This window comes from Mytilus edulis, chromosome 1 (assembly GCF_963676685.1).
Source record: "Mytilus edulis chromosome 1, xbMytEdul2.2, whole genome shotgun sequence".
NCBI classification, from domain to species: Eukaryota; Metazoa; Mollusca; class Bivalvia; order Mytilida; family Mytilidae; genus Mytilus; species Mytilus edulis.
This window is the reverse complement of record NC_092344.1, coordinates 8,409,312-8,422,723: the sequence shown is the minus strand read 5'-3', so window position 1 is coordinate 8,422,723 and position 13,412 is coordinate 8,409,312. Positions and strand designations below refer to the sequence as shown.

The 13,412-nt window shown below is 31.2% G+C and overlaps 1 protein-coding gene across 6 annotated transcripts in view; it reads left to right on the top strand.

Moving 5' to 3' along the window:
• Nucleotides 1–13,206, top strand: part of LOC139523118 (grainyhead-like protein 1 homolog) — a 31,709-nt gene extending 18,503 nt beyond the window's left edge. For 4 of the 6 annotated variants that reach the window (XM_071316911.1, XM_071316943.1, XM_071316903.1 and 1 more), the window contains exons 3-17: nucleotides 2,711–2,852; nucleotides 5,712–6,770; nucleotides 7,322–7,470; nucleotides 7,703–7,797; nucleotides 8,017–8,081; nucleotides 8,463–8,574; nucleotides 8,905–9,002; nucleotides 9,394–9,450; nucleotides 9,874–10,048; nucleotides 10,389–10,519; nucleotides 10,856–10,902; nucleotides 11,168–11,256; nucleotides 11,465–11,550; nucleotides 11,815–11,879; nucleotides 12,322–13,206. In XM_071316911.1, coding sequence (XP_071173012.1) covers nucleotides 2,711–2,852; nucleotides 5,712–6,770; nucleotides 7,322–7,470; nucleotides 7,703–7,797; nucleotides 8,017–8,081; nucleotides 8,463–8,574; nucleotides 8,905–9,002; nucleotides 9,394–9,450; nucleotides 9,874–10,048; nucleotides 10,389–10,519; nucleotides 10,856–10,902; nucleotides 11,168–11,256; nucleotides 11,465–11,550; nucleotides 11,815–11,879; nucleotides 12,322–12,448 — 2,497 coding nt within the window. In that variant the 3' untranslated portion in view covers nucleotides 12,449–13,206. The remainder of the gene's footprint in view (nucleotides 1–2,710; nucleotides 2,853–5,711; nucleotides 6,771–7,321; nucleotides 7,471–7,702; nucleotides 7,798–8,016; nucleotides 8,082–8,462; nucleotides 8,575–8,904; nucleotides 9,003–9,393; nucleotides 9,451–9,873; nucleotides 10,049–10,388; nucleotides 10,520–10,855; nucleotides 10,903–11,167; nucleotides 11,257–11,464; nucleotides 11,551–11,814; nucleotides 11,880–12,321) is intronic. The other 2 variants (XM_071316929.1, XM_071316937.1) reach the window with 1 other exon arrangement.
• The last annotated feature ends 206 nt before the right edge of the window (nucleotides 13,207–13,412 follow it).

Here is a 13,412-nt window from a genome sequence, read left to right as displayed (position 1 = left end):
TATGTGTTGGTGGTTATTTTCCATCATTCTATATATGTGGTTGAAACTTTTTATACATCTTTTAACTAAGTCAATCAATCTGAAAAGCAATATTTTATAAAATACGAAGAGATCTTAATTCGGAATCTAAAAGTATATTTAATGTGTGTTTTTTTTATTAAATTAATTCTCCGTTTTCCTTATTTTGGTTTTAAACCTGACTTTGTTCAGGTTAAATATTTTGATTAAATGGGGTCACGGCAGTTACCAGGCTTTTAATCTTGTAAGCCAAAACCTTCAGAAATCGAATCATATCCGTAGGAAGGCCAACTAGGAACAACTTAGTCCCAGGTTTAGGGGGCGCCCGCTAAATAGTTTCACCCCGCCATATTCTGTATATATGTGCTTGTCCCAAGTCAGGAGCCTGTTATTCAGTGGTTGTCTTTTGTTGCTGTGTTACATGTTTGTTTTTCATTCCTTATTTTAGGTCATTACTTTTCTTTTTTGGATTGTTTTACATTTGTCATTTCGGGGTCTTTTCTACTGTATATCTGACTAAGCGGTATGTGTTTTGTTCATTGTTAAAGGACGTACGGTAACCAATATAGTTGTTAATTTCTGGGTCATTTGTGAAGAGTTCTTTCATTGGCAATCATACCACATCTTCTTTTTTTTTTTTATATTAGTCACTTCATCTGTGTGGAATTCTTAACCAGTTAGAAAGAATCATTATTACTAAAATATAGTTACGTTGGTAAAATAAAGCATCTTTTGGACTAGACTTGATAATTCTCTTCTTTCATATGATTTTCATTAACAAAGACTCGGACACATTTAACAGGAGGTCACATATATGATACATTTTCCTGAATAAATTAACAGTTTATCACGATCAAATTTGATATCCTGTATTATATATATTTTAAAGATGTTTAAAGTTGAGTGACCCTGTCAAATAGGGAATTGAATTTCATCTACTTTGAATGATAGTTTTTACAAAGAATAGTCGAAAACGTTATGAAGCAAACAGAAAATAGCAATGCAACTTTTTTTTAAAGATTATTATTTTCAATGCAGAACTTAAATTTTGGTCACCAAGATTGCTGGTAATCACTGAAATAATAGTTTGGAAAGTATTATACCTCTCTCTCCACATCAAACATTTTTAACATTGTAAAAAAACAAGTGCAAGGAAAGTTTGTGCAGTTTGTAGATATTTCCAGGCGTTTAAAGCTAGACTATGTGTTCAAAGCTAGACTATGTGTTCAGAGCTAGACTATGTGTTCAAAATTAGACTATGTGTTCAGAGCTAGACTATGTGTTCAGAGCTAGACTATGTGTTCAAAGCTAGACTGTGTTCAGAACTAGACTATGTGTTCAAAGCTAGACTATGTGTTCAGAGCTAGACTATGTGTTCAAAGCTAGACTATGTGTTCAGAGCTAGACTATGTGTTGAAAATTAGACTGTGTTCAGAGCTAGACTATGTGTTCAGAGGTAGACTATGTGTTCAGAGGTAGACTATGTGTTCAGAGGTAGACTATGTGTTCAAAGCTAGACTATGTGTTCAGAGCTAGACTATGTGTTCAAAATTAGACTATGTGTTCAGAGCTAGACTATGTGTTCAGAGCTAGACTATGTGTTCAAAGCTAGACTATGTGTTCAGAGCTAGACTATGTGTTCAAAGCTAGACTATGTGTTCAGAAATACAACTGTAGAATGAAAGAACCTACAAATGTAGTTAGGAAGGCATTATATTTTTATTTTTAATTTCCATATTATCCTTCAAGGTCATGGGTCTAATAAATCATTTGTTTAACATGTCTTTTCACTTATGTAGTGCTTGGAATTATAAGTATTATTTTGATATGTGTTTCTTATTTAAGCAATGTGATTTTGGTTGTTTGTATCTATCGTTTTAAGCTACGAACTTGCATCTTTTTAGCAGCTTGCACATTTGTTTCTCCACCCTCTTGCCATGCCGCAGTCGTATAATGCGATCTATGCAGAACTTTATTATCATTTAACTAACATGTTATATACCCAGTACACATCACATTGACAAGTGAGGGCATGCGTGATCGATGCTTTTAATATTGCATTGAAAATCAATAGTTATATTTACCTTCAATTAAAAAAATGCTATACTTTAGTGAACAAGTGTGATGATCTGTGATGATGCATCACTTAGGTAAACTTACAAACCGTTTCTGCCTTCAAAATACCCTTCTCTTTGTGAATCTTTTCACGTCCTACATTAATTGGTCACTTTATACTTTTTAGCCGCAAATAAAATCGAAATACAATATTTTTCTTTCCGATTAAAGTGCGATAATTGAGGAATTAGAAATTTGAATGGTGAATGTTATGTTAATTACAGTAAACCTTATATATAAACTTCCCGTGTGTAGTCCTGGTACCAGTCGAGTGTGAAGTCATAAACTGTGAAGTTAAGATCGTTGTCATATTAAATATTTTCACATAAGTGTCTTGTTGGCCTGGAGTTTTTATGTTGAAAGTATAGCCTAGGTCGAGATTTTAGTCAAATGAATATTAAATATTGATCATGTATTGTAGTATTCATGTAGCGGATTACTCAGGTTGAAATGAGACATTGTAGTATTATGCATGCTCACTGTAGATCATGTACAATTGCATGTTAAAAGTGATCGTCAAGTGGTAGAGCTTAAACTTCCGTATAGAAAACTGTGACAATACCATACACTTTTTCAGGGACAAAAAGGAGGACTTACAGGGAAGCGGCGATGGATCGAATGACTACATGAGCGTCTTGCAAACTGAAGTTGACAGATTTTTTAATATGCAAGAAATGCAGGAAAAATCCAAATCAGAAGACATTGTGGCCACAAGCCAGGTAAGATAATATATCTTAATTGATGATAATTTTATAATTAGCTATCGTTATGATTTTGCAATTCAAACTTTGGATAAAATACCTTCCGGTCAGGTAAAAACATTGAAATTGATTTAAATCTACCATCTTTAAATTATCTGATAACAGTCAATAAATTTGTAGATAATTAGTACAGTTAATTTAGCCTCGAGATGGTTGTTAATTAGTAACATCATGTTATGTAGAATCGTATCTGATGTAGGTGACATTGATCTAATAATTAATACATGACTTTCATCTGAAGATATGAAAATACATATTTTCAATTATGATGACAGGGAAAAATTGCATATTGACATGCTATTGTTGTATTGTTTAACTTTATCCTAAAAGAAGATTAAAACAAATGATAAATGTTTGTCATTTTGGTTTCATATTTCTTTTTTTAAATATTTTTTTGCAAAAGAAAATGGAATGAAATATATTTTCTTCTTGATAAACAAATTAAAAATGAAAGAAAATCTTAGTATTTAATTTAAACTAGCTTGCAATAATATCCCATCTCCTTTATTAACTACATTAAAGTTTAAAAAAAGTTAATAATTTGTTAAGGCTTGTTGATGCAAACTAAATGTGTTTTGCAGGAGTAGACAAAGATATTGAGATAAAACACATCTATGTGTAGGTTTAACTGTTGAATGCTAGACTTTTAGGGTGTAATTTTATGTGAACCTGATGGTCTCCTGGTCCATTAAGCTTCTATGCATTTGTACTTATTTAGATTGAAATTTAATTTAAAAACGTCTCATCACACCATATTACGTAAGAAAGTCAACCACACCATTCCATTTAAATCTTTCGTGCAAAAAAGTTAAGTCCTTCAGTAAATTAGAGGTTTATGAAAAGAAACTATTTTTAATTGAGTGGGCAAAGCACAATATTACAAAGTTTATTTAAAAATACTTATACTGTCTGAACATTCAAACTCTTTTCAATTGTACTATGTACTAAGCCTTTCCTTTCTAAAAATTCAGAATAACCCAAGTATCTTCAGTCTTTAAGACACATTGATTGCAGGTATACCTTTTGAATATAAGGACTAATATGTTTGCTTTTATTTGTTTAAAATATCGTTTTATATGAAATTGAGTTTCAAATATAACTTGAAATACGCGTTTTATTCTTTTATAAGGTTATGGAATTTGTAAGTATCCAAGAACAACTAAGAAAAAAAAAAATTGATTAATTGTTGGTTGATTGACGTCCAGTGGCAAATATTTCATTCATGTTCAGGACGCCCAAAATTTTTGAATAGGAGATCACATTCATACTGAAATTGAGCTACACATATAAATAAAAGTTGCTAAAATGCATGTAATTTGGCTTTTAATTGATATATGTCTCATTGGCAAACATACAACATCTCTTTACTACATTCATAATAGCTACTCTCTATAGAAAAATGTTATTTAAAAAATATGCATCATTATAAGAAATGACAGTTTGAATATTTGTAACCTAGTCAGTCGTAAAATTTGACAACTTTTTGTAACATTCGTACAAGTTTCTTGATTGTACCTCATAGATAATTGATAAATTTTAAAACGTTTTCAATCATAATGCTTCTTAACAATTCAACCAAATCCACCCTAGGATGACTACAGTGATGTGTAGGAAAAGTTTAAATTGTGCATCACTCAGTGATATGTCTGCAGTTTCTAAAGACTATGTTATACTAATTGATTTGAAATTTATAGTGATGAATATTTATAGAAATAAAGATACACGTTTATGCTTAACACGAAGAACGACGAAGTACAAAAATCTAGAAAAAAGTAATTTCTTAAGAGCAGAATAATGCATGGCTCATATCAAAAAATTCATGCTCGTTATCTTCTTCTTTGGCACTTACTGTGAATATTCTAACTTCTGATAGAACCCTTTCAAGTTAAAAGAGTACGAAAAAATACAGGGAAATGTACTTTATGATGTGTTTCCCAAATTCAATCTTTATGAGCAAGATGATGGCAATGGCACATCGATATATCTACATGTTTCTTTAAACCGAAGAGGAGTTTGCTAAAATATTAATATTTTTCAAATTTGTTTCATTTTAAAACCGTAGAAGATGAAAACCACTTGCTCCTGTACTGTCAGAATAATAAAATATTACGTATAAAAAAGTAAGAGTCCTCTGTCCTCTGCATCAAAGACTTTAAATAATTTAAACAATAGTGGTTCAATGTCAGAAAAATATAAACTTGGTTGTACAAGGCTGAGAAACTACGGGAGGGCAAGGTTTTACCGAGTCTTTCCACACTTTTGTGTCGAATACAAAAAAAAATTGTTTGACATTGACCTTACATTGTTTTTATACTGCAACTTAAATTATTACATTGATGGCTATTTAAATTGTAACACAAATTTCAAACTTATTTTCATCCCTTAATGAACCCCTGATTATGGAAAAAGTATTCCATGATGAAATAGACATTTACAAAATATAGCTGTGTTACTATATTTAGGAAATAAACAAAAGTAGTCAAGCTTTTTGTATGAGGCTGAGAAACTGAGAAAAGGCGAGGCTTTACAAAACCCTTCCTCAGTTTTGTGTCGAATACAAAAATCATTATACTTTTATGACATTGACCTAATAGTGTTTTATTCTTGAACTTAAATTCAATTGATAGCTATTTAAATAGTAACACATATTTCAAACTTATTTTCATCCCTTACTGAACCCCTGATTCTGAAAAAAAAGTGTTCCATGATGAAACTGACATTGCACAAACTAAAGATGTGTTACTCTAAGTAGGGGATAAACAAAACTAGTTGCAGTATAAAATGTCTACGATTACTATATTTGATTTAAATTTTCAGGAGCTTGTGGAAACTCAGGGAATTCTAGAAAATGTAACGAATAACAGAGAAGTGAGAAATGAAAATGACATTGTGTTCTCATCTGCTGAGGATTTATCATCATGTATCACAACTAGTGCTTCAAATCACGATTCAGATGACGTCATTTATACCACATCAATAGTGCAATCCCAAACAACTCCTCATCCAACATCAGATTCATGTATCATTACAAACTGTGACAAAATTCTCCCAAATTATAACGAATCAATTAAACATAAAAACAATGGAAGCAAACATCAGAATGATATACATAGAAATATTTATGAAACAAGACCAACTAAAACAATTGTTAAAGCACTTTCAGAAAAAATAATGAAAAATAAAGTAAGTCAGCAAGGCGTGACAATGCCCCCGGGCAGTACAGTACCGTTGACTAATGAGAATAACGGTATATCAGCAAGTCCAATGTCACGTGACGATAGTGTGTCTGATCCAATAGAAAAACCCGAGAACTTCCAAAGTGTCTCAACGGGTACTTTAACGGCGCCAACCACGGAATCTCCAGTCACAACTTCGTTGACAACACAAGATAATAGTGAAAACATGTCTCATCGTTTAGGTTCACACACAGTACTTGAAGTGGACCCTGTGTCCCTTCATATGTCAGTCGCTCATAATAATTGTTATCCAGATAATATGCTAGTGAACAATTTGCAACATTTAGTTAGTCTACAACAATCTACAGGCATTAGCATCCAAGAACCAATAACCACAACGCCAATGAGACAGAACTCGTATCCAGTAACGACAAACAATTTCTACTCTCAGAACAGCAACTATATGTATCCTCCAGTAACGTCATCATTAGAGAATCAGGTAGCTGACAGAGATATAATGTTGGAACGTTTTATACAACAGCAACAGTTCTACCAAGAGCAACAGCAGCAACATCACCAACCAGCACATCCACAGACGTACCCGTATGCTACCAACATCAAAGAAAACTACACAATGAAATCTCCTGATAGTGGATATCACGAACCTTGCTTATCTCCAACAGAACAACAGAACTCATTGGTAAGCACTATCTTCCACATGGCTTTTTAAAATTCCAATACATTTTTTTAAAATTTAATTTTCTTTTGAAATATCTGTTCTGGGAAATAATTAATATCAAAATAGAAATAAGGAAATTCAACGACAAAATTTTAATCAAAATAGAAATAAGGAAATTCAACATAAAAATTTTAATCAAAATTTAAATTTCAGCTCCATTTTTATTTATTTGTCTTCATTAAACCAAGTTAATACATGATTTACACGATAGATGTTTATCAGAAAACATATAATTATTAAAGATTAGACATGAGAACAAATATCAGACATCTGATCTTTATCTTCAACGATTTTCATTAAATGTAATAATTTGATAATTAGTGGTGTCAATGATGTAATTGAGATGGAAATGATATGTTTTAGTTAACGTAACCCAAGGGATTTTGAACACATTTTGTATTATTGAAGTTTCATCGGAAAAAAAATTAATACAGAATTGAAAGAATTTAAGCGAAAATTCAGCGAAATAGGAATTGCACATGTGTTAATGAAGACAAATTTAATGTTTCTAGTTTTATAAAAAGGAGGACAGTAATTTCCAAGAGACGCCTGTTGCACCTCAGAAAACTGGAAAAAGACGGAAGTCGGCACCAGTGGTATTTCCTAAACAACGATGGGCGTCGGACAAACTAACCGCATATCACCCGACGATTCCAAAATTGTAAGTTATTTAGTCTTGCAAATTGATGTTTCTGTATTTTTTACGATTTTGATGGAAAATTTACCTTCTTTTTAATCATAAATGTGTTTGCAAGGGAAAACAAATTACTAATAAAATTCCAATTAAATACCTCCTTGTAGTTAATATACATGTTTTAGCGATATTGTGGGTGTATCGTTTATTCTGGCGGTATTGTGTGTATATATAATTTTATAAATTATTATCTTTTCAGAGAAATTAATCCGACTGGTTACAATTACTTCATGGATACTCCTATCTCGACCTCAGTGCGGTTTGATGAAGACAGAATCACATACGTAAACAAAGGTAAACACTTACTCTAGATGTGAATTTTGCGCTTTCTTTAAATTCTTTGTTATTCAAACGTTTTAAAATGGTTTGGTTTACATTTAGACAAGACTTTTTGGTCAAAAACATGGAAAATAGTTTTAAGACAGTATAACTTGCGTCTAAGCAAGAATATAGAAAAAAAAACCAAGAAAGGTGGAATGACAGATTTGACAACTTATTATTTTTATTTTACAGGCCAGTATTATGCATTAAGCTTAGAGTTTGCAGGAGACAGAATACCACCGTCACAAATGGTTAAGGTAAGGACATTTATTTCTGTTGTACTTACTTCATGTATTATTTTCCCTCAGTAATTTTTTATTCAACATGGTAACGAAAACATTTCAGAACCTTTTAGAACTAGTTCATATGTGCCTTGAATTTGAGTATTGGGTTTACATAGACCAAAAAAATACTCCTTTTTCTCCTATAAAGAAAACATCAATGTTTTAAACTCATGTATTGTCTTTACCCTGGCCCCTGTGTGCTCCACTCTTTCGGAAATGGTGAACTCATATACTTGTAGAATATCTTATTCTCAATACCAGTTCATTGAAGAATCATAAATCAATCCGTTGTTTTTATACAGTACTTCCATCTAGAAATACATGAACAGTATATATATATTTTTTATCTTACAGTCAGTAATCATGGTTGTGTTCAGGGATGACAAATCACTAGAGGACGAGAGAAAGGCATGGGAGTTTTGGCATTCACGGCAGCATAGCTATAAACAGAGAGTCATTGATATTGGTAAGCAAACATATATAGTTATAAGTAGTATCTTCCTTCTCAATTCCTTGTAGTTACTGAGTTATATGCAATAAAATGGAAATTCTGCCAATAATATTATTTTTTACACAACTTGAAAGTAAAAAATATTTTGTAAAATCCTTTCAAAGAAACCAGCCTTATAATTTGGCACATCATACTCACGTCTTTTCTACAGTTTTGACAGGTCAGTGTAGCTTTATTCAAAGCAATTGTCTTTGATAATCCATATCAAATACAAAGTTTAAGAGTAAATCGTAGTTTGAAATATATTGATGTTTTTACTGATGACACATGTGTTGATATTTTCAGATACAAAGGACAGTCAAGGTGTACAAGCCAGTAATATAAACGAGATTGCATTTAATGCCGTGGCTGTCAAATGGAATCCAAGAGACTCAAATGTTAAGGTAAACAGTCATATCAATCAATATTTACTATATAATGTTCAGTTGATTTTAAGGTTTAAAATAACGCTTTTACGACATTTTTTCACAAGAGAATAATTTCATGTTAACAGCATTTTGCTCAAATGAATAAATGTTGCTTTGTAAGTTGCAATTATGTTTAATTTCTGTCAATGTTTTTACGTAATTTACTTAAATTCCGAATATCACATGCAGATTATCACGACATTGCTTCTGGATACGTAATACGGCAGTCTATATCTTCAACATCGCTGCATCAAACACTTTAAGCTTTAAGCTTTAATCACCAATATTTCATCAGTGTTGAATGAAAATAAATGGCTTTTTCATCGATTTTCTTTCATTTTAAGTAATAAAGTTTTAATGATTACAGGTAAATGTGGCGGTACACTGTCTCAGCACAGATTTCAGCAATCAAAAAGGTGTCAAGGTGTGTATAGATATTATTCTTCATCAATTTACCATTAGGTTTTTATGATGTTACAAGAAAAATTACTAATGTAATCAAAATCAATTTCATGCTCTTAGTTGTTGGAAATTGAATAAATGAATATAATTGAGATTTTAGTCAATAAGAACAACCAAAAATTAGTTGTTGGAACATACATCTATGGCTTATCTGAATTGTAATGTGCATAATACTTGTTAACCAAACGAAAGCTGAAGTGCGACACAAGTTGAACAAATGTATGTATTTCACGCACTAGCTGTCGTCCTTTTTGACTAGTCGTTAATTTAAAAATCGGTAGTACAGAATGACAAATGCATATTAAAAATCGAAGAAGATTTAGCTTAATATAGCTAGATATTTTATAAGCCAATTATGTTTAATGTATGCATTTTTCTTTTAAAGGGGCTTCCATTACACATTCAGATCGATACATTTGAAAATCAAAAAGATATATACCCTATCCATAGAGGGTATTGTCAAATCAAGGTGTTCTGTGACAAGGGGGCTGAAAGAAAAACAAGAGATGAGGAAAAGAGACGAACTGTTAGAACTAAAGACGGACAAGAAACTATCAAACGTGAGTCTCCTCTATTATTTTTTTTTAAATTAAGTGATTTCCAATTATATATTAAATTTATCTTTGGAACAGTTTTTTTTTGTTATTTCATTTTTTTATTTATTTTATATATAATTTTTTTTTATAAAAAGTACTTTTAATTAAAAATATTGTCACGAAAAAGATAAATGGTATATAACATAAAGTGTAAGTAAAAGTTTCCTTTAGTTGCTCACAAAAACGCTATTTGGACTCTTTTTGACTGTTGTCTCATTGGCACTTATACCACCTCTATTTTTTTCTTATTATTAAAAATTGAGAAACTTAATAACATTTTGTATTACCATTTCTTTTCTACCAGGAAAACGAAGTGAGATGGAGATGCACTGGCCACCATGTGAACGATCAGCTTTCTACAGCATGGCCGACTCTAAAACATTTCCGGTTTTGTTTACCCCAGTCAGTAGTGATCAGGATGACAGCGTCAATAAGGTACTTTGGAATACATTGTTTTTTGTAAAGGTCTAAAGTTGATTTATAACAATTTCCATGATGCAAAAATTATGTTTTATTCGAAAAGTAAGATTTCATTACCAAGAAATTGTTCACATCCATCATTGATATTCATCTGGTTTTTTAAGGGAAGTTATTTTTTTCGAAAAAATTAAATGTGACAATAACAGTATTAATTGGGCTTGGTCAAATTGATATCAAAGTTCTTAGGCGAAATTACCTTTATCTTGTAAAATATGTTGAAACATTTCCTTGATTTAATGTATGAAACCATTGTCTTACATAGAAATGAAATATTTGTTTTATTCCTTTCAGGCTAGTCCTATGAGTATAGGTGTGACAGACGATGACGGAAACTCGAGGTAAGAACACATTTATATTATAACTTTGATTTACCTTCATTTGTTACGGAAATAAAGATTAATATTTAGTGGTTTGTAGAAAATATGAAGCCAGAACCTTGATATCAATCCTGAAACTCGTCAATTAATTGTTTCAAGAATTTTTTTTCAAAAGGACAGAAAAACTATAGACCAAAAACGATGATTTGATTTTTTTTTTAGTATTTATGGTGTACAAAATTTGAGCTCTGGATTTTAATTGAATTTGACTATTATTACTTTACAGTTTGACGAGTGCAGAAGGATTTGAAGATATACTTTGTCCGCCTGCAAAGAGAAGCAGAACAGATGCATATTATCATGATCTCCCAAAAGGTATTTTTTTCTGAGAAGTCCATTAATTCAGTTGCATCTTTTATCATTATTAATTAAAATTTGTCGTTAACTATACATATATCTACAATTTCGAAATTTTAATGTCCGCACTGGAAGTTGAAATTAAAAAATATATTTAAACAATAAAAAACAAATAGAAGTTATTAATTTTCTGTCATGTCATTATAGTGTTGTGTTTTACTTTCAGTGTTATTGTATGTTCGAGAACACAACGAGACGATCTATACAGCACTCATGCTACGCACACCAACTCTTCAAGGACTTCTCCAAGCTGTAAGTTTATTCTAAATCTATTTTTTATAATGATGATCATTATTAGTACTTGTTGAATATTTAATACATTCATGCTATCCCAGTTTACTTTATGTTTACACATTTAAATTCGTGAACCCTTTGAATACGCCTGTACAATTACATATTAGTTTATTATGTCAGTATTATATGGTCAGCAATATGATGCCTATTGAAAAGTTGAATAAAGATGGTGTGTAAACGATTACGTGAATTAAAGAATTAAAGATATCTATTTCATTTAAGGTTGAAGAAAAGTATAAAATACCAGCTGTTAAAGTCAAGAGTACTTACAAAAGATCAAAGAAGGGGTGAGTAATTAAACTTATTTAGAAAAAAGTGCAGCATATTAAAGTTTAGAATATGGAAATTCATTTTATGTTTAAAACTGGTAAAATTACATTGGTATTTTCGGTTACATTCCTACCACCCAGTAAAGTTAACACATAATAAAATACTTATTGCAATAAAAGAGCTAGACTTCTAGTATAACATTTTTAGGTTGTAACTATGCATGGCAACACAAAAATGGTAATAAAACAGCATATCCTGTAGATTATTAAAGAAAAAAAAACATACCGGAATGAAGCAAGGTCCATAACTATTTACCTGAACAATACTTTGAACAACCATTTGGAATTTAAAATTGGTCAATTAATAGTTTAGATGTACTGTACCCATCGCCATCCTCGTTGACTTTTCATTGAAGAATTTTATAGCTTTAAACTAAATATGCTTATTTTATTATTTCAGAATATTGGTCCGATTAGATGACAACATTGTACGACATTACTCTCACGAATCTACGTTTGTGATAGAACTCAATCAAATGAACGATGACAAGGACTATGAAATCATTCTGTCGGAACTGGATGTCTAGTTCCCTATCATGTGACATTATTCCATTTCATACAGTGCTGAATTGTTGAATTTACATGTTTATTTGGGACTGTGTTTGGTGGGTTGGTGCTAAACAAGCATAATACAATTGCATACTACGATAATCTATGCCATCATACGACATATGAATATGACAATGTGACATACTGCTGACAGCAGAGATCTCTAGTCTTTCTTGTTCCATTTTTATGGCATTATATACTCTTTAATGAGGATTCAAACGGGTGCAGGGTATCAACAAAATGTCTAGTCTGAGATCCTGGCTCACAGTTTTACACAACCGACGTGAAACAGACATTGGGCCAGGATACCAGGCTACAAAACGTTCAGAATAAGAATAATCTCCTGATCTTATGATTCCCTGTTACATTACACTTTAGTGTTCATAGATGAATTAGAAACACATGAAACATACCCGTGTAGACCCTCTTTGTTCGTCTTAATCTCTTTTACAATACTCTTGTTTTCTATTGAAGAATTGTTTATACCAAAGTTGATATTTGTTTTGTCTATGTTTGTTAATGTTTTTGTACAGAGAATGTGTATAGTTATTTTTCTACTTTTTAAAACCTGAGGTACGGTTATTTGTCTCAATTCATTGTACATTGTATCATTCATGTGACATGACATTCCTTATAAGCAATATTTTGAGTTTGGTCAGATGAATTATATGACCAAAATATATTTATAACAGGGTATGAAATTGAAAAAGAATCAAAATTAAAATATGAAATTTTACTTGCAATCTTGTTTTTTCTTGGACATGTATTCCACCAACAGTGATTTCCATTGCTTTGGATATACAGGAATTTGAATGTTCTTTTCCAATAATTTTTAGAGGGTTTACTGTTCACACACATACGAAAACAAGTATCTCTCATCGCCGTGCCTGAAAACCAGTTGAGGATTGTCTACATAAGATTTATATAAAGAAATCGTGAAAA